Raw genomic sequence first — 26,911 nt, 5'->3', positions numbered from 1 at the left:
TGAGCTGCCTCTGTCCCTTCGTGTGCTTGACTCTGTGGACTCTTTTAAAATGCAGCTAAAGACTCTGCTGTTTAGAAGAGCTTTTGGTTGATTCTTGGATGATTTTAATTTTTGCTGATTGTGTTATTGTACCCATTTTTATGTACAGCACTTTGTGATTTTTATCTGTGAAAAGCGCTTTATAAATAAACTTTACTTACTTACTTACTTACTTACTACAACCACCAAACAACTGTGTCCTCACAACCACCAAACAACCGCATCCTCACAACCACCAAACAACCACGTCCTCACAACCACCAAACAACCACCAAACAACCACGTTCTCACAACCACCAAACAACTGTGTCCTCACAACCACCAAACAACCGCATCCTCACAACCACCAAACAACCACGTCCTCACAACCACCAAACAACCACCAAACAACCACGTCCTCACAACCACCAAACAACCGCATCCTCACAACCACCAAAAAACCACATCCTCACAACCACCAAACAACCACCAAACAACCGTGTCCTCACAACCACCAAACAATCGCCAAACAACCGCATCCTCACAACCACCAAACAACCGCATCCTCACAACCACCAAACAACCGCATCCTCACAACCACCAAACAACCGCATCCTCAAAACCACCAAACATCCGCGTCCTCACAACGACCAAACAACCGCGTCCTCACAACCACCAAACAACCGCGTCCTCACAACCACCAAACAACCGCGTCCTCACAACCACCAAACAACCGTGTCCTCACAACCACCAAACAACCGTGTCCTCACAACCACCGAACAACCCACCAAACAACCGCATCCTCACAACCACCAAACAACCACGTCCTCACAACCACCAAACAACCGCGTCCTCACAACCACCAAACAACCGCATCCTCACAACCACCAAACAACCACCAAACAACCGTGTCGTCACAACCACCAAACAACCGCCAAACAACCGCATCCTCACAACCACCAAACAACCACGTCCTCACAACCACCAAAAAACCGCATCCTCACAACCACCAAACAACCGCATCCTCACAACCACCAAACAACCGCATCCTCACAACCACCAAACAACCGCATCCTCACAACCACCAAACAACCGCGTCCTCACAACCACCAAACAACCGCGTCCTCACAACCACCAAACAACCGCATCCTCACAACCACTAAACAACCACCAAACAACCGTGTCCTCACAACCACCAAACAACCGCCAAACAACCGCATCCTCACAACCACCGAACAACCCACCAAACAACCGCATCCTCACAACCACCAAACAACCGCATCCTCACAACCACCAAACAACCACGTTCTCACAACCACCAAACAACCGCATCCTCACAACCACCGAACAACCCACCAAACAACCACGTCCTCATAACCACCAAAAAACCACATCCTCACAACCACCAAACAACCACCAAACAACCGTGTCCTCACAACCACCAAACAACCGCATCCTCACAACCACCGAACAACCCACCAAACAACCGCATCCTCACAACCACCAAACAACCGCATCCTCACAACCACCAAACAACCGCATCCTCACAACCACCAAACAACCGTGTCCTCACAACCACCAAACAACCGCCAAACAACCGCATCCTCACAAGCACCAAACAACCGCCAAACAACCGCATCCTCACAACCACCAAACAACCACGTCCTCACAACCACCAAACAACCGCATCCTCACAACCATCAAACAACCACGTCCTCACAACCACCAAACAACCGCGTCCTCACAACCACCAAACAACCACGTCCTCATAACCACCAAACAACCACGTCCTCACAACCACCAAAAAACCACGTCCTCACAACCACCAAACAACCACGTCCTCACAACCACCAAAAAACCACGTCCTCACAACCACCAAACAACCACGTCCTCACAACCACCAAACAACCACGTCCTCACAACCACCAAACAACCGCATCCTCACAACCATCAAACAACCACGTCCTCACAACCACCAAACAACCGCGTCCTCACAACCACCAAACAACCACGTCCTCATAACCACCAAACAACCACGTCCTCACAACCACCAAACAACCGCATCCTCACAACCACCAAACAACCACCAAACAACCGTGTCGTCACAACCACCAAACAACCGCCAAACAACCGCATCCTCACAACCACCAAACAACCGCATCCTCACAACCACCAAACAACCACCAAACAACCACGTCCTCATAACCACCAAACAACCGCGTCCTCACAACCACCAAAAAACCACGTCCTCACAACCACCAAACAACCACGTCCTCATAACCACCAAACAACAGCATCCTCACAACCACCAAACAACCACATCCTCACAACCACTAAACAACCACGTCCTCACAACCACCAAACAACCGCATCCTCACAACCACCAAACAACCGCATCCTCACAACCACCAAACAACCACGTTCTCACAACCACCAAACAACTGTGTCCTCACAACCACCAAACAACCGCATCCTCACAACCACCAAACAACCACGTCCTCACAACCACCAAAAAACCACATCCTCACAACCACCAAACAACCACCAAACAACCGTGTCCTCACAACCACCAAACAATCGCCAAACAACCGCATCCTCACAACCACCAAACAACCGCATCCTCACAACCACCAAACAACCGCATCCTCACAACCACCAAACAACCGCATCCTCAAAACCACCAAACATCCGCGTCCTCACAACGACCAAACAACCGCGTCCTCACAACCACCAAACAACCGCGTCCTCACAACCACCAAACAACCGCGTCCTCACAACCACCAAACAACCGTGTCCTCACAACCACCAAACAACCGTGTCCTCACAACCACCGAACAACCCACCAAACAACCGCATCCTCACAACCACCAAACAACCACGTCCTCACAACCACCAAACAACCGCGTCCTCACAACCACCAAACAACCGCATCCTCACAACCACCAAACAACCACCAAACAACCGTGTCGTCACAACCACCAAACAACCGCCAAACAACCGCATCCTCACAACCACCAAACAACCACGTCCTCACAACCACCAAAAAACCGCATCCTCACAACCACCAAACAACCGCATCCTCACAACCACCAAACAACCGCATCCTCACAACCACCAAACAACCGCATCCTCACAATCACCAAACAACCGCGTCCTCACAACCACCAAACAACCGCGTCCTCACAACCACCAAACAACCGCATCCTCACAACCACTAAACAACCACCAAACAACCGTGTCCTCACAACCACCAAACAACCGCCAAACAACCGCATCCTCACAACCACCGAACAACCCACCAAACAACCGCATCCTCACAACCACCAAACAACCGCATCCTCACAACCACCAAACAACCACGTTCTCACAACCACCAAACAACCGCATCCTCACAACCACCGAACAACCCACCAAACAACCACGTCCTCATAACCACCAAAAAACCACATCCTCACAACCACCAAACAACCACCAAACAACCGTGTCCTCACAACCACCAAACAACCGCATCCTCACAACCACCGAACAACCCACCAAACAACCGCATCCTCACAACCACCAAACAACCGCATCCTCACAACCACCAAACAACCGTGTCCTCACAACCACCAAACAACCGCCAAACAACCGCATCCTCACAACCACCAAACAACCGCCAAACAACCGCATCCTCACAACCACCAAACAACCACGTCCTCACAACCACCAAACAACCGCATCCTCACAACCATCAAACAACCACGTCCTCACAACCACCAAACAACCGCGTCCTCACAACCACCAAACAACCACGTCCTCATAACCACCAAACAACCACGTCCTCACAACCACCAAAAAACCACGTCCTCACAACCACCAAACAACCACGTCCTCACAACCACCAAAAAACCACGTCCTCACAACCACCAAACAACCACGTCCTCACAACCACCAAACAACCACGTCCTCACAACCACCAAACAACCGCATCCTCACAACCATCAAACAACCACGTCCTCACAACCACCAAACAACCGCGTCCTCACAACCACCAAACAACCACGTCCTCATAACCACCAAACAACCACGTCCTCACAACCACCAAACAACCGCATCCTCACAACCACCAAACAACCACCAAACAACCGTGTCGTCACAACCACCAAACAACCGCCAAACAACCGCATCCTCACAACCACCAAACAACCGCATCCTCACAACCACCAAACAACCACCAAACAACCACGTCCTCATAACCACCAAACAACCGCGTCCTCACAACCACCAAAAAACCACGTCCTCACAACCACCAAACAACCACGTCCTCATAACCACCAAAAAACCACGTCCTCACAACCACCAAAAAACCACGTCCTCACAACCACCAAACAACCACGTCCTCACAACCACCAAAAAACCACGTCCTCACAACCGCCAAACAACCGCGTCCTCACAACCACCAAACAACCGCATCCTCACAACCACCAAACAACCACCAAACAACCGTGTCGTCACAACCACCAAACAACCGCCAAACAACCGCATCCTCACAACCACCAAACAACCACCAAACAACCGTGTCCTCACAACCACCAAACAACCACGTCCTCACAACCACCAAAAAACCGCATCCTCACAACCACCAAACAACCGCATCCTCACAACCACCAAACAACCGCATCCTCACAACCACCAAACAACCGCGTCCTCACAACCACCAAACAACCGCGTCCTCACAACCACCAAACAACCGCATCCTCACAACCACCAAACAACCACCAAACAACCGTGTCCTCACAACCACCAAACAACCGCCAAACAACCGCATCCTCACAACCACCGAACAACCCACCAAACAACCGCATCCTCACAACCACCAAACAACCGCATCCTCACAACCACCAAACAACCACGTTCTCACAACCACCAAACAACCGCATCCTCACAACCACCAAACAACCGTGTTCTCACAACCACCAAACAACCGCCAAAAAACCGCATCCTCACAACCACCAAACAACCACGTCCTCACAACCACCAAAAAACCACATCCTCACAACCACCAAACAACCGTGTCCTCACAACCACCAAACAACCGCATCCTCACAACCACTGAACAACCCACCAAACAACCGCATCCTCACAACCACCAAACAACCGCATCCTCACAACCACCAAACAACCGTGTCCTCACAACCACCAAACAACCGCCAAACAACCGCATCCTCACAACCACCGAACAACCCACCAAACAACCGCATCCTCACAACCACCAAACAACCGCCAAACAACCGCATCCTCACAACCACCAAACAACCACGTCCTCACAACCACCAAACAACCGCATCCTCACAACCACCAAACAACCGCGTCCTCACAACCACCAAACAACCACGTCCTCATAACCACCAAACAACCGCGTCCTCACAACCACCAAAAAACCACGTCCTCACAACCACCAAACAACCACGTCCTCACAACCGCCAAAAAACCACGTCCTCACAACCGCCAAACAACCACGTCCTCACAACCGCGAAACAACCACGTCCTCACAACCGCCACACAACCGCGTCCTCACAACCACCAAACAACCCACCGAACAACCGCGTCCTGACAACCACCAAACAACCACGTCCTCACAACCGCCAAACAACCACGTCCTCACAACCGCCAAACAACCGCGTCCTCACAACCACCAAACAACCCACCGAACAACCGTGTCCTGACAACCGCCAAACAACCACGTCCTCACAACCGCCAAACAGCCATGTCCTCACAACCACCAAACAACCATGTTCTCACAACCACCAAACAACCATGTCCTCACAACCACCAAACAACCATGTCCTCACAACCATCAAACAACCATGTCCTCACAACCATCAAACAACCATGTCCTCACAACCATCAAACAACCATGTCCTCACAAACACCAAACAACCATGTCCTCACAAACACCAAACAACCATGTCCTCACAAACACCAAACAACCATGTCCTCACAACCACCAAACAACCACCGTCCTCACAATCAAAGCAGCACCAGCAGACCTGAGCACCAAAGGTAGAACTAAGCTCCATGGTAGCCACCTAGCCCATTAACTCGGCCTGGACACAGTAGCAGCAACCAGACTAGCCACTAGGCCGTGGAATCAGTAGCAGCTACCAGGCTGCGGCCCTGAAGCCTCCAGCTTTCACCATCTCCAGGAGCCACCAACCACAAAGAATTTTTTTGTATTTTTTTTAACCATTTGATTTATTCTTTTGTCTGTCCTGGTTCTTAGAAATTTTACTACAACTAGGCCTTCTTCTGATTATGAGTATTGTCAAAGATTTGCTCTGGCAGTAGCTTAGACCGCAATCCAATGCCTCTTGGTTTCACCACATTGTTAAACAATGGGGTTCCCATTTCTTTCTTACATGCCTTTGCAACAGCTTCCCAAGTTCTTCAGTTTTCATTGAACCTCCTGTAAACGTTAAACCTGGTTGTAATTTTTTCCCTGCTCCCCGGTGTACACTGATCATCCTCATGATGTTAATCTCTGGCAACATCACCCAAACCCTGGACCTTTCATTGGCAGGGATATTCCCGTTTCCAATTTGACTTTCAATGATTTTGCAATGGCAAATCTTGGGGTTTTTTTTACACATCAACATCACAGCTTGTTGCCTAAACTTGATCAGGTCAAATCCTGGGTACACACTGCTAATCCAGATGTCTCTTGATCATGGCTGAAGAAAAGTGTTTCAGACTCTGACATCTTAATACCAGGTTACAATGTCTTCCGCCAAGATCGAGCTACCAAGGTGGGGAGTGGATATCTCTGTAAAGAACATCTCCATTGCTTTTTATCCCGATCTAAAACTGTCCCGAAACAGTTTGAATTGCTGGTTTTAAAACTGTATTTATAAAAAAAACTCCTGTCTTACAGGTGCTGCTTGTCGTAGACCGCCTTCGGCCTCTGGATCTATCAGTGCTCGGTGAACTTCACGCTCCTCACCTCTCCTCAGAGTTCGTCCTATTAGGAGACTTAAACTGGGATATGCGTAACCCTCCTGCTTTAGTTACCCAACAGTTTGATGCTTTAAGTCTCTTCCAAATCATGTCCAATCCTACCAGGTTTAATTTGAACTCTCCCACAACCACCATGCTGACTGACCTTCTTCTCACCAATACCCTGTCTAAATATTATTCTGGAGTCTTCAGTTAGGACCTGAGTGATCGCTGTGCTGTTGTACGTATTCGCTCTGGCCTTCCTGTTAAAGGCCCACCTATGATTGTAACCAAATGTTCTCTGAGGAAGTTAGAAACCAGCCCTTTTTACATGACGTAACAGCTGTGTAGTGGGACAGAATTAACCTCATCCGTCTGTGGACGATGCTTGGTCTTACTTTAGAGACTCATTTAGAGCTATTACAGATAAACATGCCCCACTGAGAAGATTACAAACCAAGAATCGCTATAGTCCTTGGTTCTCCCCTGATCTGGCTGACTTGATTCATCTTAAAAATACTTTATGGCAGAAAGCCAGGTCCTGGCAGTCTCCTGTCAGTTGGCTTGCCTTTAGGCAGAGATAAAACCACACAGACAATCAGATCCGCTCAACTCAACGACTTTCAGAATACATTCTCATCAAGTGGTGCCGATCTCAAGAACTTTTGGAAAACAGTTAAATTAATAGGAAATAAACTTATTTCCCCACATCTGCCCACATCAATGAAATTCAGCGACATAGTTGTCACCAATAAATGCCATGGTTTTGCCTCTTAATCAACACTTCGTACAATCATCGCGATCCTTTTCTGCTCCAGTCTGTAATGCTGGCCCACCATGCACACCAGTTTCACCCAAGTGGTGTTAGCGTCTCTTTACAACCTGTTACCATCTCTGAAGTTTTGGAAGAACTGATGAAGCTGGACTTAAATATGCTGGTTCCGATGGGTTGGGTTCAGTATTTTTAAAGATAGCAGCTCACATTGTTGCGGCCCGTCACATACTTATTTGTCTGTCCGTTTGTCTGTTTTTCCTTTGGACTGGAAATCTGCATTGATCCTCTATTTAAAGGAGGCTCTGGTTCTGACCATAAGTGTTCCAGACCTATATCCATCTTGTCTTATCTGACCAAAGTGCTTCAGAGACTAATTCACAGACGACTAACTGATTTGCTTGACTTCAATCAGATCCTGTCAGATATGTAGTCTGGTTTCCGAACTGGCCAGTTGTTTTCCTGCTGCCCTGAAGGTCCTTGATGACATTACCACCATTGACACCAAACAAGTTTGTATTGTCGCCTTCTCAGATCTGGCTAAGGCCTTTGACTCAGTAGACCATGACATCCTCTTGCATAGGCTCTATGGTAGAGGCCTTTCCAAGAGTTGCATGAACTGGTTTGCCAGTTATCTCAAAAACTGTGTACGGAAAGTAAAGTCAGAAACTCTAGTGTCTGATCCACTAAACATCTCCTCTGGTGTGCCCCAAGGTTCCATCTTGGGCCCAGCCTTATTTTCCATTTACATAAATGACGTAGCCAAGGACGTCTGTGCTTCCTGAAAACACCTCTATCCTGACAACACCATTACTTACTCATGCAGCTCCTAACTCGACTGTCGCAGTCACCTTCCTGGTCAGTTTCACTTCTCAGTTCAAAGAAAACTATGATATTCAGTCATCAAAGGAGTGTCATTAGACCCCCAAAGATCTCCTGTACTGGTGGTTCAGAACTGGAGTTTGTCAGCTCTTACAAATACCTTGATCTCTCTTTCATTCAAGCTTCACATTCATAACCTACAGGTCAAAATTAGGGCCAGAATCGTGTATCTTGATCATCAGAATGCATTCTTCACACATTCTGCCAAACTGCCGGGATGCGCTCTACCACTCACCCATACGCTTTGCCACTGCTGCACCATATTCCACTCGTCATAGTGACCTGTATGAATTGATACGCTGGCCCTCCTCCACACTAGGAGTCTTCATCACTGGCTCCTGTTCATCCTTAGGACACTACTAAGGAAAACACGCTAATACCTCTCCACCCTTTTGCATCTTTCCCAAACCAACAATGAGATCCAGCGACTTCATTACTTCATCTGTTACAAAAGCCTGTACTGTCTTAGGTCAGAATTCCTTTCGTGTTGCAGGAAGACACAACCACGTCATCACGACCACCAAACAACCACGTCGTCACGACGACCAAACAACCACGTCGTCACGACGACCAAACAACCACGTCCTCACAATCACCAAACAACCATGTCCTCACAACCACCAAACAACCATGTCCTCACAACCATCAAACAACCATGTCCTCACAACCACCAAACAACCATGTCCTCACAACCATCAAACAACCACGTCCTCACAACCACGTCTTCACAACCACTTCCTCACAACCATCAAACAACCATGTCCTCACAACCACCAAACAACCATGTCCTCACAACCATCAAACAACCATGTCCTCACAACCATCAAACAACCATGTCCTCACAACCACCAAACAACCATGTCCTCAACCATCAAACAACCATGTCCTCACAACCATCAAACAACCATGTCCTCACAACCACCAAACAACCATGTCCTCACAACCATCAAACAACCATGTCCTCACAACCATCAAACAACCATGTCCTCACAACCACGTCTTCACAACCACTTCCTCACAACCATCAAACAACCATGTCCTCACAACCACCAAACAACCATGTCCTCACAACCACCAAACAACCATGTCCTCACAACCACCAAACAACCATGTCCTCACAACCATCAAACAACCATGTCCTCACAACCACCAAACAACCATGTCCTCACAACCATCAAACAACCACTTCCTCACAACCATCAAACAACCATGTCCTCACAACCACCAAACAACCATGTCCTCACAACCATCAAACAACCATGTCCTCACAACCATCAAACAACCATGTCCTCACAACCACCAAACAACCACGTCCTTTGATAATAACACAGCCTTCTGACCTGCGCTGGTGGTGTGTGTGATGTGTGTGTGCTGGTCCTGCTGCATCCGAATCTCCATCATTTTCATCCTCGGGGTCTTCATCATTGTCATCCGAACGCAGGTCCTGCATCACCGACTGCAGCGGGCCGAGTACTGGTACACAAAGACATTTATCTATAACCAGCAGATCAAACTGGGAAGGTGGGGGGCTGATCAATGGGGGTGTGTCAGCAGACCATCTTCACGCTAGTCAGACGATTTGTGCCGTTTTAAGATGTTTATATTCCATGTTTGGTATTCCAGCTGGGGAGCAGGAAAGTTTCTTTGTGCAGACTGGTCCAGCATGAGTTCTGGTCCTGGAAGACCACCGTCCTGTTGTTACGGAGCTGTTCCAGCATAAAGCAGCAGGATGGTGGTCTTACAGGTCCGGATCTTCATGTCTCTGTTGATGATTAGACATAATTTCTGAGATCATGACTTTACCTTGTCGCTTGTGGTGAGTGGGAGCAAAGCCTGAACTGGAGCTGGAACTGGCCGGACTGGGCTGCTCAGACTGAGGAAGAGGAGAAACAGATGACAGAATCAAAGAGAAAACACTTCAACCTGATAATTACTGAACTGGTTTCACTGGGTGCTGAACATGCAGCTTCCTCCCACAAGATTCATTCAGATTTGTTATATTTCAGCCTTTTTATGTCCAGAACAATATGCAAAGGAGAGCTTAATCCTTTAAATCCAGCTTGATTATTTTATCAAACTATTTTTATTTTAACAAAACAGATTATTTACTACGTAATAAAGGTTGGGTAGCTGTGTGATATTTATTTAAACTGGTTTGGACATGTCAATGATTAGCCAAATGATTGATAATTTCTGTATATGATCAGGTTTATTAGTCATAACGGACAAAAATATCCACTTCCGAAAATTGCTATGGAAACAATACAATCAAACTGTCATTTAAAGGGTTAAAATCTCAATAATTATTATTTGTTGTTTTCGATGAGGACAAAAGTTGATCAAGATAATCAACCCCTCTCAAAAAACTTCAGTCTGTCAGGTTTAATGTAGTTTTTTGTCCTGAATGACTTAAGATGGTGGTTAATTCTGAATTTAATGATACAGAAAAGCAAATAATGATGGTTTTGGCTGAGCTAGAGTTGTTTAAGAGATTCATGCTAACAAAAGTGACAAAAACTATTAATTTATTACATTTTATGGTACATTATGGAAGTCAACATTTTTTGTACTTAACTCAAATGTGTAGAAATTATTTGAAAAAATCCTTTTAAATTTTTCAAATAAACTTCTCACACACACAGTTTTTTGTTGTACACCCACAAACGATATATCAAAATGTAGAAAATCAAGTTGGCTACAAAGCATCTCAACTTCGAACTTGCTACAACTTATAGTATCTGAGTTACGGAGCTCCAAAAGGTTGGAAAGTCTACTTTTTCTCCCATTGACTCCCCATTCTACAGAAAATGCACTTCAACCAGGATGCTCATGTATTTAAATTACAGCTGTTTAAATTCTGTACATATTACAGGAAAATAAATGATTTCCCTGTGTTCCTCAAAGTCTTCTGGCGCTCACGGGTGAAGGATTATTTTGATAATACTTTTTGTTTGCCAACAGCATCCGATTGTTCAAGGGTTTCTTTTATATCCTATTCATCTCTCAGCTCTGTCAGTCTGAGTGAGATAGCAGTTAGAAAATGTCCCCGTTGTCGGGCAACATTAACAAGGGAGCAGCTGTGTGTGTAAGACTGGAATCACGCACACACCTGCCCATGTACTGTAATATACTGTGATACAGAGGAACGGGATGCATTTAATGATAAATTCCCAGGTTTTACTGGTTTATAATTTATATCACTCATTTACTGCTGTTATATAGTGCATATATACAGACATGCGTGTCAGCGTGCCTCTTATTCTCTCTCTCACACACATTATACTGGAGGTGTGTACCTGTCAGCCTGTCACCACGGCCACAAACCCACTCAGTCTTTGTAAAATGGCTGCTCCACTGGGAACCAGCCAGTAGTAGCATTGATACCAATAGAAATTTCTTTCTGAAATATACTAGTTATCAATTTAATGCAGAATTTCAACCAAACATTCGTTCAGTTAAAGTGACCAAACTGTTTCTACAGAACCCATACTTCCAATAATGGAACCTTTTCCATTCACCAGTAGAAAAACCTGAAGATCCTGCTGGCCCTCTGGGGGAGTTTGAGTTTGAAGAAACAAAGATGGAGCATTAAATAAAGGCACAAGGGGGCAGGAAAAGTGAAGCATCTGCTTTCACTGAGATACTCAGGCTTAAACCTGTTAAACCTCAGGGGGTTTCAGGAGGTGTGGGTTGCCTAAACCATATCTTCCCAAAGAAAATTGATAATCATCAGGTCAGTCGGCATCATAGTCAGTGGAAAGTTGAGATCTGCAGAGACGCATGCACAGCGGTAAACACGTCACCGCACTGCTTACAGGACGTAAAGAAAGATGCTTTAATGTGTGTTTATTAATGTGGAAGCACGTTGACACTGAACCATTAAAACTGATGAATCTAACAAACAACAGCCTTTAAAGGAGACACTGCCGCCGAGTCTGTCTGAGCATAGTCCTGCACAGGTCCGGTTTTACCAAGCCGAACCCGTTGGGATGATTGCCAAACCAGACACGTTATCCGCGGTTATCTCCCAGGGAACTCTGGACCCGACCAGCTGATGTAGAACCCACAACGTTCACGACCACATTCAGGTTTTTCATTCAACATGTGAACTAACTTTTCACAGATTCATCGCAGCATTAATGGTCTTGTTGACAGCGACCTCTGACCGCGATCTCACGCCCACCATGGGGTCACAGCGTTGGTCCAAAGCGGTTCAAAGTGGACTTCACACATACAGGAGTCCGCCGCCACAGACCTCCGCTTCCCGAGAAGACAAGAGGTGGGAAGCCGCCTCCAGGAGAAAGCAGAGAAAAAGAGAAGAGCCCAGACAAAAGGTTGTCGCCTCCTGCCAACAAACAACACCCAGCTGGTCTGTTGGTTTATGGGACAGCTTCTTCAGAGAGCCATAAATCCTACCTCCACTCCTGTTTTAGGGCTTTTGTCCGGCTTCACTCCAAACCACCAAAGCAGCTCTCTTTAAAGACCATAAATAGTCAGATGTCAGTTTGTCAATTCTTGTCTAAAGTGTTGGGAAAGCCAGAAAGAAATGCCAGCAGTCTGTGTTGGTTTGCTCCTATGGTGCGGCCGGAGGTCCAAACAGCTATTTTCATGTTAATACCGAGTTTCAGCTTGACGAGTCGGTTCGCAGGAGAACGCTGGAAACTGAATCTGAAACAAAACGCAAAGTTTCACATTTTTACAATGAAGATTTTGACCATTTTCATGCTGCACTTTATACTGTGTTGCATCTGTTTGGCACCAAAAGCCGCCCAGATTGGCCGAGGACAAAGACAGGGGCGTAACCAGCATCTCAGAAGGGACACAGGTCTGTCCAGTTATTCATCATCCTCTCCTGAGTGGACAGGTGTGTCCGTAGTTAGATGGAATCCCAATCAACCACTTTGGCAGCTATGACCCTCTGACATCTACATGGTGAGGAGCTAGATCACCATGAAATGGTCCCAACATTAAACGCATCAACGCTTCAGAAAAATGGCACCGGACCCGGTCCCCTTTAACCAGACCCGGTCCAGACCCGGTCTCCTTTAACCAGACCCGGTCCAGACCCGGTCCCCTTTAACCGGACCCGGTCCAGACCCGGTCTCCTTTAACCGGACCCGGTCCCCTTTAACCGGACCCGGTCCAGACCCGGTCTCCTTTAACCGGACCAGGTCCCCTTTAACCGGACCCGGTCCATACCCGGTCTCCTTTAATCGGACCTGGTCCGGACCTGGTCCTCTTTAACCGGACCTGGTCCCCTTTAACCGGACCTGGTCCAGACCTGGTCTCCTTTGTGTTGCAGCAGTGAAACAGTGAGAGCTGCAGGATGGTGGCCCTGTAGGACCGGAGAGGAGACCCCTGATCTAGATGCTGGATGTAAAGGTGCAGCCGAGGAAAGTTACTCGCATTCGGACCCGAGCAGCCCGGTTGTTTCTATTGATGTTGCCAGCCGGGCTCCGCAGAACCATCCGGTCCAGGCGGGTTGATCCGGAGTCTGGTGGTCTGTCAGCAGAACCGGGTCGAGTGTGGCAAAGGTCCCGACTGCTGCGTCTGATGAAGCCTTCCAGGACGCAGAGATAATGAACACGCCTGGTTTTATGGATTATTTATAATATATTTCATAAACGTTGCAGGATATGTGAAGGAGAAGCTTCCAGTGGAAGGAAAATATTTCTCTTTAAAATCATCAATTAAAAATATTCATGAACCTTCTGGGCGTCTGATAAAAGTGATCAATCAGCCTCTGATTGGCAATCCGGATCTGAGACCAGGACCGTTCTCAGAAACACATCAGGAACATTGTCCAGGACAGAACAGACAGAAACGCCGGTAAATCACAGCGTCCTGCTCCCTGACTCGTCACCTGCCGTCTTCTGATTGGTCGGTACGGCTGCAACACGCAGCAACACACACGTACAACCTTCTGTGTTGGCTCGTTTCTCCAGCCGCATCCCCAACCCCCCGTCCAAGCTAACGCCACAGTCTGCTTTCCCTCCATGTCATCAGCAGCTCCACATGTCCTTTTATGCACCGCTCCCGGCTCGCCGCCGCTCAGGGGAAAACAGCCACATCAAACAAGAGGTCACATGACAAATGAGCGCGGCACTGTGTGTTCGGCCACCATGGTTGCTCACCTGGGGGAATCAAACACCTGGCGTTTGTCACCCCCCCCCCCCCCCCTCCCCCGCCCTCTGCACGGTAAAAGCTGGAACCGTCGGCGCCGGTTTGAAAGGAGACACCGAACACTGGACTGATTCAGCCTCTTTGAAAGGCTAAAAGGCTTGAAGTGGAACTCTTTTCTCCTCAGGTGTTGTAAAACCATAAATCTTCCTCGCCTTGTGTTTGGCTTTAAACCCGCCCTGCTTTATGGGGGGGCTGTGCGTGGACCTGGCAACCCGGCCGAACGGCAGCCTGTTCGTTAACTTCAACACAGAAAAGCAGCTCATGTCTGAAGAAAAGCCACTAAACTGCACCGTCCCGTCGTTCTACGTTTGGCCACACAGACGCTTGCAGCTCAGACTCCCACCGGGTTTATAGGTGTCCATCCAGCCACCCCCCCCCGGAGCAAACCAGACCACCAGACACCGTTAAAGACCATGCTGTACCACCATGCCGAGGAAGGGCGTCCACCATCAGATCCTTCAGCCCCAACACAAGTCGCCACTTTCCCACAGGCTTTTTTAGACCAGAAGCTGCTTCAGATGGTCAACCAGGATCCCCAAGAAGTTCATACCCCCCCGTTACCCCCTTCCGTTACCCCACCCGGTTACCCCCCCCACCCCGTTACGACTGAGTCCCGCAGCATCCTCTAAAGGTCATTTCTGCTGGGCGCAGACAGACGGACACTTTCATCTGCGTCCGCAGCGTACGTCTGCTATAGCTGAGCTATCTTTTGGGCGTCTAAACAACTCAAGCAGTGCGTTACCGCGACCAACCGGCGTCAGAACGCAGAAGTGAACTCAGCGCTGCCCTCTAGTGGACGAACTGGCCGAACGTGCGACGTAAAAGACACGAAGTACGAGGGCGCATGGCGACGTTTGAAATGGAGGATTTAATCGTACATGAAGCCAAACTCGACGTGTGAGCTAACGGAAGCCAAACTCGACGTGTGAGCTAACGGAAGCCAAACTCGACGTGTGAGCTAACGGAAGTAATGTACAATTCGCCGTGGCTTTAAGGTTTCACTTTGACATCTGGTGACCCTGAAATGTTGGAACAACCTGGTTGGGACCACCACTGGTTTAAACTGCACACTTACGTCTGACTTGGCGGACTGGTCTTCTGCATCCGAGTCATTGGGGTCCACCAGGTCCTGGAACGGCGGGAGCGTCGGCGCCCTCCTGCACTCCGCCTCCTCGCCGTCTGCTCGTAATCTGCTCGTCCCCATCTGTAATCTGTCCTTGAACAGTTTCTTATCCAGATGTGGAGCGTCTGACAGCTGCTTTCCTGAAGAATCCAAAAGTCCCTTTTTCCGTTTTTTGGTTATAGTGTCATCAGCGTCCTGAGCTGACTGGCGCTTGGCGAGCCCGTGGGTCGGTCCCTCGCTCCGATGCTCCTTAGAGAAGGACTTGGGCTCCTTGAAGCCCATCTTTAGATTGTTATCTCGAAGCGGCTGGTTCTCTTTGGGTTTCCTTGAAGAGTCTTTGGGGGCTTTGCCGGGTTCCCAGGCAGAGTCTCTGAAGGCACTTTTGGCTTCTTTCAAGTCTTTTGGAGGCTTGTCTTTGTGGTCCTTGGAGGGTTTGTGGAGTTTGGAGAAGCTGCTGCTGTTGGTGCTGGTGTTGGTGGTGGTGGTGAGGAGGGAGCTTCCGCCGCCTTTGGAGACTTCCTGTTGGTGAAAGTACAGAAAGGAATTAACATGCTGTGTAATGAGGGTGTTTTTCGGTTCAGTGATCACCGACCCGACATCGTCTGATGGAGTCCGACTCTCCTACGCTGGCAGCACCGGATCCTGGATAAGATGGAAGTCATGTTTCGGGACAAAATGTGACATCAGCAAACATCTAATTAATTATTATTCACAGGATTCATTTTCCACTGGAGAATCTGTAGGAGGTCAGGAGCAAACATGGCGGACGTGTCCATTCCTACACGCAGCCTGTCCAGACCCTGTCCAGAACCTCGGCAGAACCTCGGCAGAACCTGTCCAGAACCTCGGCAGACCCTGTCCAGAACCTTGGCAGAACCTCGGCAGACCCTGTCCAGAACCTCGGCAGAACCTGTCCAGAACCTTGGCAGAACCTCGGCAGACCCTGTCCAGAACCTCGGCAGAACCTGTCCAGAACCTCGGCAGAACCTGTCCAGAACCTTGGCAGAACCTCGGCAGAACCTGTCCAGAACCTCGGCAGAACCTGAATGTTCTAGACCCACTTGTGATTTACATCCCGACTAAATAGTGGCTGGATATTATCTGCTGCTGGTTGGTCGTCCTTCACCGGACCAGAGAAGCAGATTCTGGTTTGGCTTTGGTTGCTGGTAGCGATGGTGGAAACGACGATGTATGTGGATAACAACACGCTGAGTCTCTGAGGAAAAGCGAGATGAGAGGAAAACGGATCAGTGAAGCTGCCAGAGCTTCAGCTGAGAAGGATTAAGAGGGAAATCCCAGTAATGGTCAGTGGGTAAACATAATGAGGTACTGGCAGAGCCGAACCCTGCTGGCCGACGGCTGGAGGGGCGTCCAATGTTGCCACGACGACTGATGGAAGCGATGGCGAGAAGCCGTCCAGGACGGCCCGGTTGGCATTGCTGCTGGAGGCAGAAGGAAACTCCAGAAGAAAACATGTAAATGAGCGAAAAGCCGGTCTGAGGATGAACCGTCAGAGGAACCAAAGCCTGAAAACTCCCTGATGCTCAGGGGGTGAGGGGGTGCTTTGAAAAGCTGCACATGCACAGCCTTAGAAGAGGAGCAAGTGGAGGAAGTGCATTCACCCTAACGACGGGGGCCATTTGTCCCCGGGTCTCACCTCCAGCCCCGTTGTCCATATTTCACTACGGCAGTAAAGCCATTAAAGCCGTCTAGACGATGGCTTGTGTTACAACTCTGCCCCTGCACCACTAAAACCTTTCATTACATCTACTGGCCGGCGACCCCCAGGGGCCCCAGGACGTAAAGCTGCTGGCTTCACATCCTTTACATGGGCGTCCTCCTCCGCTGCAGTAAACCCGCTTCCCTCAGAGCGGCCCGACGGGAACGACTGCTGTAGCGCTCTGGAAGCGACACGCCGCCCCTGAAGGCATCGCTGAAGTGGCTTTTAACAGCGCCGCTCCCCGACGGCTTAGCAGGCGACGGCAGTTTCTGTAGACCTCCGAGACCTTCTTCAGACATGTCGGCACATCGGTGACGAAGGTCTGGAAATGAGGTAAACACCACCTGAGACCTCCCGCACCGTTAGCAGACGCCACAGCAGAAAGGTGAGAAAACAGACATCAGAGTAAAGATGCAGTTTGCCAAGGAGGAAAGACATCAGCCACCGTTCCTGCTCATCAGTCTGGGAAGATTGGAAGATCCAGACCGCAGTCGTTCTGCAGAGAGAAAGATCTTCCAGGACTGGATGTCCAACAGGTTCCCAACCCCAACCTCCAGCTCATCCGTTAGCGTGTTGCAAGTTAACGTTCATCGCAGGAACATCACGGTGCGGGCTGGCGAAGCTTTGTCTGAAACAAACCGCCAGGAACAGTGTCGTCTGGAGCAGTGCCATGTTGGAGCACGGTGGTGGAGGGATGGTGATCCAGGCTTCTTCTGCTGCCTCAAGTTTTCATGTAAACATAAATGTAGACGCTGGTTTAACCCAGTCAGCCTCCATGGTAGCCTCCAGTAAACGTCACGTCTCCATGGAAACGTGATGTCTCCACGCATACGAGATGTTTCCATGGAAACGTCACATTTACCTTTCAGTCACAGCTGTCAGATTCTGAGACTATAATGATGTAAACTGAATGTATAAAAGATATAACTGCATCCCACATGTCTTCCTGCTACTATCTACCTGCTGTCCTCACTGCAGCACCTCCACCTCAGCTGCATCCCAAACGTCTTCCTGGCTTTATTCCAGCCATAGAGGATCATTATTTTCCTGCTTTTCTCATCACTTGTTGATCTTTGGCTGCTCCTGATTGGACGTTACCGTCAGTTTAAGCTCTCTGATTGGTGGAAAGTCTGACAGGAAGTGTCTTCATCATCATGTCCAGGTGAAAATAGAGGTCTCTTAGCAAAATGGAAGTGATGGTGATGAAGATGTGATAAATAATGGTGGATTTACCATCTAGAGTCTCTGAATAAACACTACATGTTGTGTCTGGATTGTAAACCTTTCTGGACGGATAGAAACACTGGAAAACCTCCGTAGACCAGCTGGAGGGTCACATGACCATGATGGTAGAAGAGATGGTAGCAGAGATGGCTGTTGACCAGCAGCAACCATCACCATTATAGCCGCTAGCGAGACTTCCACTGTTAGTTAAACCAGATCAGTCAGAACCAAAGACTGTACATGAAAGATGGGCGGAGCCTTGGTGGCGTCACCCGTAGGTTTCTGAAGAGTTGAATTGAAGCTTGGTGGGCGGTTCCTACCATCACCATCTTGGCAGGGGCATGCGCGTCGTCTCGCCCGGAAAGGACTAAAAACACCCTGTACCACTTCATCCCACAACATTACGTTATTCCCCGGCGTCCTCCTGCACCCCGTCACTTCTTCACTAATTTACAAGTTAAATGCCTCCAAAGGATCAAGACCTGCACTTCACACACTTCTCACTGTTAGAAACCCTGGCAGTCTGCTGGATATTGTTTAAGCTGCCAAACATGGGGGGGGACAAGCAGAGAGGGTGGTTCAGCTCCGGGCCGTACTGGAAACACTGACCTTTGATCCGTGGAAGCTTTTGTTCTTCTTTGGGTCTGAGAAAGAGGACGTCAGCGAGCTGCTGGGCAGCGACGGCAGCTTGAGGTGCTGGCTGAACAGGGAGGTCGATCCCTCCTGCATCACCATCACCTGCTGGAGGGAAGCAGCGGGCAGACGTCACCGTTCTGCTCTGTCACGACAGTAAAGGCTCGGTTCTGCTGCAGGAGGCGGGCGGACAGTTTGGTCCAGTGTGGAGGGATGCTTTTTGTCCAATTCGCCCGTTTAAAAGTAATTTATTTCACGAAGTTCGGCATATTTAGGGGCGTGTCCTTTTGATTGACAGGTACCCAATCTCCTGCGTCACGTCAGAAGAACATAGAACAACCACGGTTTTTAGGCGGTTAACAACGTGACTTAGCTTTAGCCCGCCTACCACCGCTAGCTGGTTAGCGCATGTTACCTCCAGGCTAGCTCAGTTAGCTCTTAGCTAAAGGCAGGTCAGAGTCCACTAGCTCCACCTCTTTGCCCATATTTGTATTTTCCGGGTGACGACTCACGTGACACTGCAAAGATGACGATGGTAGGCAAGCGGGCTAAAGCTGAGTCACGTAGTTAACCAACTAAAAACCGTGGTTATTCTACAGTCCTCCTTGAGACTGGAGATTGGGAACCTGTCAATTAAAAGGACATGCCCCTAAATATGCCAAATTATAATATGAAATTACTTCTAAACGGAGGAGTTAGACAGAAATTCACTCCCCACAGTTGTCATGAAGGAAAACCTGACTTCTTAAACCTAAAATGTTTTTGTAGCAGGCTGTAAACATGTTTATTTCTGCTGTAAACGTGTTTATTCCTGCTGTAAACACATTTATTCCTGCTGTAAACATGTTTATTTCTGCTGTAAACGTGTTTATTCCTGCTGTAAACACATTTATTTCTGCTGTAAACGTGTTTATTCCTGCTGTAAACATGTTTATTTCTGCTGTAAACGTGTTTATTCCTGCTGTAAACATGTTTATTTCTGCTGTAAACGTGTTTATTTCTGCTGTAAACATGTTTATTTCTGCTGTAAAAGTGTTTATTCCTGCTGTAAACGTGTTTATTCCTGCTGTAAACACATTTATTTCTGCTGTAAACGTGTTTATTCCTGCTGTAAACATGTTTATTTCTGCTGTAAACGTGTTTATTGCTGCTGTAAACGTGTTTATTGCTGCTGTAAACGTGTTTATTTCTGCTGTAAACGTGTTTATTTCTGCTGTAAACATGTTTATTCCTTCTGTAAACATGTTTATTTCTGCTGTAAACGTGTTTATTCCTGCTGTAAACACATTTATTTCTGCTGTAAACGTGTTTATTTCTGCTGTAAACATGTTTATTCCTTCTGTAAACATGTTTATTTCTGCTGTAAACACATTTATTCCTGCTGTAAACACATTTATTTCTGCTGTAAACGTGTTTATTTCTGCTGTAAACGTGTTTATTCCTGCTGTAAACGTGTTTATTCCTGCTGTAAACATGTTTATTTCTGCTGTAAACATGTTTATTCCTGCTCTAAACATGTTTATTCCTGCTGTAAACGTGTTTATTTCTGCTGTAAACGTGTTTATTCCTGCTGTAAACGTGTTTATTCCTGCTGTAAACGTGTTTATTCCTGCTCTAAACGTGTTTATTGCTGCTGTAAACGTGTTTATTGCTGCTGTAAACATGTTTATTCCTGCTGTAAACATGTTTATTTCTGCTGTAAACGTGTTTATTCCTGCTGTAAACACATTTATGTCTGCTGTAAATGTGTTTATTCCTGCTGTAAACATGTTTATTTCTGCTGTAAACGTGTTTATTTCTGCTGTAAACGTGTTTATTTCTGCTGTAAACGTGTTTATTCCTGCTGTAAACATGTTTATTCCTGCTGTAAACATGTTTATTCCTGCTGTAAACATGTTTATTTCTGCTGTAAACGTGTTTATTGCTGCTGTAAACGTGTTTATTGCTGCTGTAAACATGTTTATTCCTGCTGTAAACATGTTTATTCCTGCTGTAAACGTGTTTATTCCTGCTGTAAACACATTTATGTCTGCTGTAAATGTGTTTATTCCTGCTGTAAACATGTTTATTTCTGCTGTAAACGTGTTTATTTCTGCTGTAAACGTGTTTATTTCTGCTGTAAACGTGTTTATTTCTGCTGTAAACATGTTTATTCCTGCTCTAAACATGTTTATTCCTGCTGTAAACATGTTTATTCCTGCTGTAAACATGTTTATTTCTGCTGTGAAGTCTATAGGGATTCGCTCTGTTTTGGAGCCCCTAGTGGATGAAGGGGGAACTGCAGGTTTTGGCTTCAATTTTAACTGCTGGAGGCTCCGTCCAGCTTTTATGTACTGTTCATGATGCAGACACATGAAACAGTGAAATACAGATGAACTCCAACCAGTACATTATTACGAATATCATTCTCCAACCTAAAACAGCCTTACATCAGCAACAGAAGCTGATTTCATTGCATTAAAATGCTTTGTCACAACACCGAACCAAGTCCTCCAAAAACGACAAGATCTAATTCACGTTTCTGGATTTTTATGACACTGTTTAATCATCGTGTGTCCAGACTGTTACTTCAGCTTCCATTTCAAAAAATAGGAATTCAGTATTATCCAAGAGAAACCCAGCGATTTTCTGGAGCAGTGAACGTTATCCACCAAAAATCAAACACAGGTTTATGTTATCTTTGGGGTCGTGGCTCAAACAGTTTGAGAACCACTGGTCCTGTGGACACATCGGCTAACAACCAGGCTAACATAAAGCTAATGATCAAGCTAACAATCAGGCTAACATAAAAGCTAATGACCAGGCTAACAATCAGGCTAACATAAAAGCTAATGACCAGGCTAACATAAATGCTAATGACCAGGCTAACATAAATGCTAATGACCAGGCTAACATAAATGCTAATGACCAGGTTAACATAAATGCTAATGACCAGGCTAACAATCAGGCTAACATAAAAGCTAATGACCAGGCTAACATAAATGCTAATGACCAGGCTAACATAAAAGCTAATGACCAGGCAAACAACCAGGCGAATATAAAAGCTAATGACCAGGCTAATATAAAAGCTAATGACCAGGCAAACAACCAGGCTAATATAAAAGCTAATGACCAGGCAAACAACCGGGCTAATATTAAAGCTAATGACCAGGCTAACATAAAAGCTAGTGATCAGGCTACCAACCAGGCTACCAACCATGCTAAGGATGCATGTGAGCATGAGGCCAGTGACGGTCAAGCGTACCTACTTATGTACGTTAATGTGAGAGTAAATCTGCTTCAAAGCCTTAAAGTCATGACAAACATTCGTAAACCGACTTACTTTTGAGTCTTCTGAACCTCGTTTGTGAGGATCTCGCGTCTGAAACAAAAGAAACACAGAAAACATCAAAGGCAGGCAGGAGATTCTGGAAAAACTGTTCAGTTACGAAATAAATATTTTACTTTCTTAGACCCCCCCAAAGCTTAGAAACATTTAGCGTTTGCTTCTGAGGGGATGAGGGGGCGGGACGAGTGGCAGCTCGGTTTGATTGACATCTCACCAGCCAATCGATTGGAACGGGCCGGTTAACGTGGCTGGATGACGTTTTCAGTCCGCTCCACAGCCGGAAACATGTCTTAGTTTTGTGTTTGAGCGTAATTAAATGGCTCCAGGGGAGGTTTGGAGGGATTTTAAACACAAAAAGCTCCTAGAACACATCCGCCCGCCTCGCTTTAATCAGACTAAACACCAGTTCTGCAAAAAACATGAAAGCATGAACGGTGAAGCTCTCGTACCCCTCCGGCTTTCAGCAGCTTCCTCCGAAACTCCTCCGTGGGGTTGTTGAAGGTGAGCTTCTCGCAGCGGAGATGATTGACAGGCGGGTGACCCTCCAGGTGGAGGAACAGGTCGTAGTCAAAGCGAACTTTCTTCGGCTCTTCCTGAGAAGTTACAACGCAACCAGACATGAAACAAAGAGAACAGTCAAGCAGCCTCTCAGCAACATCAAACTGTCAGAAACAACTAAACTGACTGAGGGAAGATTTTCTCCAGCAGGTGTTGCTGCTGCTCAGGTGAGGCTGGGGGAGTTTCTGGAAGACAAACGTCTTCCTGGCTTTATTCCAGCCAGAGAGGATCATCACAGTCCTGCTCCTGTCTCCATGTTTCCACGTCTTCCTGCTACTATCTCCCTGCTCTCCTCACTGCAGCACCTCCACCTCAGCTGCATCCCAAACATCTTCCTGGCTTTATTCCAGCCAGAGAGGATCATTATTTTCCTGCTTTTCTCATCACTTGTTGATCTTTGGCTGCTCCTGATTGGTGGAAAGTCTGACAGGAAGTGTCTTCATCATCATTTTGATACCAACACAGAGGCTGTTTAAGGTGCTGCAGAGGAAAATCCAGATTTCAGCGGTGTGCGTTCACCACCACATGCCATCAAAACCCGTTTCTGGTTACACATTCCTGATCTCCGTACGGGATTTCAGTCGACTGGAACGGTTTAATGTGTAGCCGAGCTCATCGAAACCTACCTTGTTTTTGAAGTAAACCTCGATCGGCAGGATGAAGCCTGCATATCCAGACTCCTCCACTTTATATGGCGGGTCCTTGCAGACTGAAAGGAAAGACAAACTGCTGTTAAGGAGAGCTCAGGAACCTGTAGGGAACAAATCTGAGGCTGGTCTGGATTTTTAAAGATCACCTCCTCAAGGCTCCATGTTGAATTCAATCCAACATGGATAATTCTGAGAATCAGGAGGAATCTCTGTAGGCACAGGACTCAATCCAACATGGAGAATTCAGAGAATCAGTAGGAATCTCTGTAGGCACAGGACTACGCTGGTGATGCTGGCATTAAAAGCAAACATGATTAAGGCTGCAACAATTATTTGACAAAGTTGACAATGAAAATTCATCGATGTGAAATCTCATTGTCGACGCGTCGCGTTATAAACGCCGTAACGGCCGCATTATAAACGCCGTAACGGCTTTGCTAATAAAACACTGCGCCAGGCGACTTAATGCCGTTTACCAACTGCGGCTTTTCAGACAGTATAAGAACTCTAAACACCGAGCAAACGATGCAAAGCACCACAGGAAGTGCTGGGGGCAGTGTTGTCATTTTGTTTAACCAACAAAGAAGAAACTGACGGCGGCGCACCTGTTTTCACAGTTTGGGGATATTTCACGCTAAACAAAGTGTCAAACAGGTGAAATGTATCGTCTGCCACAAGAGTTGGCGTACCACAGCAGCAGGAGTCATACATGATCATCTGGAAGCAAAGCAGCCCGGAGTCATGGTTTTCAGTGTTCCTGATGGCAAAGTTAGCATTAGCTAAAGTTAGCATTAGCTAAGGTTAGCATCAGCTAAAGTTAGCATTAGCGAGTAGCGATGTGCTGCTGTTACCTCTGCCAAAGAGCTTCTGTTTTTACCGCCATTTATCGGTTTGTGTTCACGATAACTCAGAAAGTTATGGAGAGATTTTCATGAGACGTTCAGGAGTCGTTGGAAATATGAAAAGGAAGAAGTGATTTAATTCTGGTGGTAATCCGGATCACCGTTTGGATTCGGGAATGTTTTAAAGGATTCTCTTGTTTACCTACAAAACAGGCTTTTTCAAGATGTAAATAATTATTTCAATGCAATTCTATGGAAATTAAGATGTTAAAATATTTTATTGATTTTGTTTTCCTTTTTAATTCTGTCCAGCTTGGATACGACACTATAGCTAAGTTTGGATGTTCAGAATAAACTAGTAGGAAGTTTATATTCAACTGGTTCAGGATTCTGTTAACTGACTAAAGGACATGATGTTGGGACTGACTGGGAATCAGGGGGACGTTCATACGATGCAGATGGAGAGAGTGGGCTAAAACATACTGGAACCAGTAAAAAGAGCCGCGTCAACTGGAAGCACAGATGGTGGGCGGGACAGAAATAATCCTGACTAATGGAAAAAATTATTCATACATTATTCGACTATTAAAAGAATCGTTAGTTGCAGCCCGAGACCTGATTCTCTGCTGGAAACCAGTGCATGGACTCAGGAAGCTTCCAGAAACCAGTGTGAACCCAGTTCATGCAGGTTAAAGCTCCATCATATGTGAAGAGGATCCAGAAACACGCCGTCTTCTCTGGACCAAAGCTCATTTAAAATGTTCTGAGTGGAAACCTGGATGAAGATGTGGAATAGTTTGTGGACAGCATGGACGGCGTGTCCTGCAGACTAAAGAGGAGAGGGAGCATCCAGCTTGTTATCAGCCTGCATCTCTGATGGGATGGGGTTGCATTAGTGCCGATGGCGTGGGCAGCTTCCACATCTGGGAAGCTCCATCAATGCAGAAACATCTGCTCCCATCCAGACAACGTCTCTTTCAGGGAAGACCTTCCACCATGCTGGACCACATCCTGATGGTGGAACAGGAGAACTGGTCCAGCAGGACCACGCTGAACCACATCCTGATGGTGGAACAGGAGAACTGGTCCAGTAGGACCACGCTGGACCACATCCTGATGGTGGAACAGGAGAACTGGTCCAGTAGGACCAGGCTGGACCACATCCTGATGGTGGAACAGGAGAACTGGTCCAGCAGGACCACGCTGAACCACATCCTGATGGTGGAACAGGAGAACTGGTCCAGTAGGACCACGCTGAACCACATCCTGATGGTGGAACAGGAGAACTGGTCCAGTAGGACCACGCTGAACCACATCCTGATGGTGGAACAGGAGAACTGGTCCAGTAGGACCAGGCTGGACCACATCCTGATGGTGGAACAGGAGAACTGGTCCAGCAGGACCAGGCTGGACCACATCCTGATGGTGGAACAGGAGAACTGGTCCAGCAGGACCACGCTGAACCACATCCTGATGGTGGAACAGGAGAACTGGTCCAGTAGGACCACGCTGAACCACATCCTGATGGTGGAACAGGAGAACTGGTCCAGTAGGACCACGCTGAACCACATCCTGATGGTGGAACAGGAGAACTGGTCCAGTAGGACCAGGCTGGACCACATCCTGATGGTGGAACAGGAGAACTGGTCCAGCAGGACCACGCTGAACCACATCCTGATGGTGGAACAGGAGAACTGGTCCAGCAGGACCACATCCTGATGGTGGAACAGGAGAACTGGTCCAGTAGGACCAGGCTGGACCACATCCTGATGGTGGAACAGGAGAACTGGTCCAGCAGGACCAGGCTGGACCACATCCTGATGGTGGAACAGGAGAACTGGTCCAGCAAGACCACATCCTGATGGTGGAACAGGAGAACTGGTCCAGTAGGACCAGGCTGGACCACATCCTGATGGTGGAACAGGAGAACTGGTCCAGTAGGACCAGGCTGGACCACATCCTGATGGTGGAACAGGAGAACTGGTCCAGCAGGACCACGCTGAACC

The 26,911-nt window shown here is 47.4% G+C and overlaps 1 protein-coding gene across 1 annotated transcript in view; it reads right to left on the bottom strand.

The window, feature by feature from the left end:
• mllt3 (MLLT3 super elongation complex subunit) overlaps positions 1-26,911 on the bottom strand; it is a gene marked incomplete at both ends in the record, with an annotated part of 122,915 nt that overhangs the window by 72,269 nt on the left and 23,735 nt on the right. Inside the window, 7 exons of the mRNA XM_079257502.1 lie at positions 9,985-10,117; positions 10,448-10,517; positions 15,903-16,469; positions 19,504-19,632; positions 22,850-22,888; positions 23,305-23,448; positions 24,040-24,122. Coding sequence (XP_079113628.1) covers positions 9,985-10,117; positions 10,448-10,517; positions 15,903-16,469; positions 19,504-19,632; positions 22,850-22,888; positions 23,305-23,448; positions 24,040-24,122 — 1,165 coding nt within the window. The remainder of the gene's footprint in view (positions 1-9,984; positions 10,118-10,447; positions 10,518-15,902; positions 16,470-19,503; positions 19,633-22,849; positions 22,889-23,304; positions 23,449-24,039; positions 24,123-26,911) is intronic.

Source organism: Telmatherina bonti, assembly GCF_933228915.1.
Source record: "Telmatherina bonti genome assembly, chromosome: 18".
NCBI lineage: Eukaryota > Metazoa > Chordata > Actinopteri > Atheriniformes > Telmatherinidae > Telmatherina > Telmatherina bonti.
The sequence above is the reverse complement of the archived record's forward strand: the minus strand, read 5'-3'. Positions and strand labels throughout refer to the sequence as shown.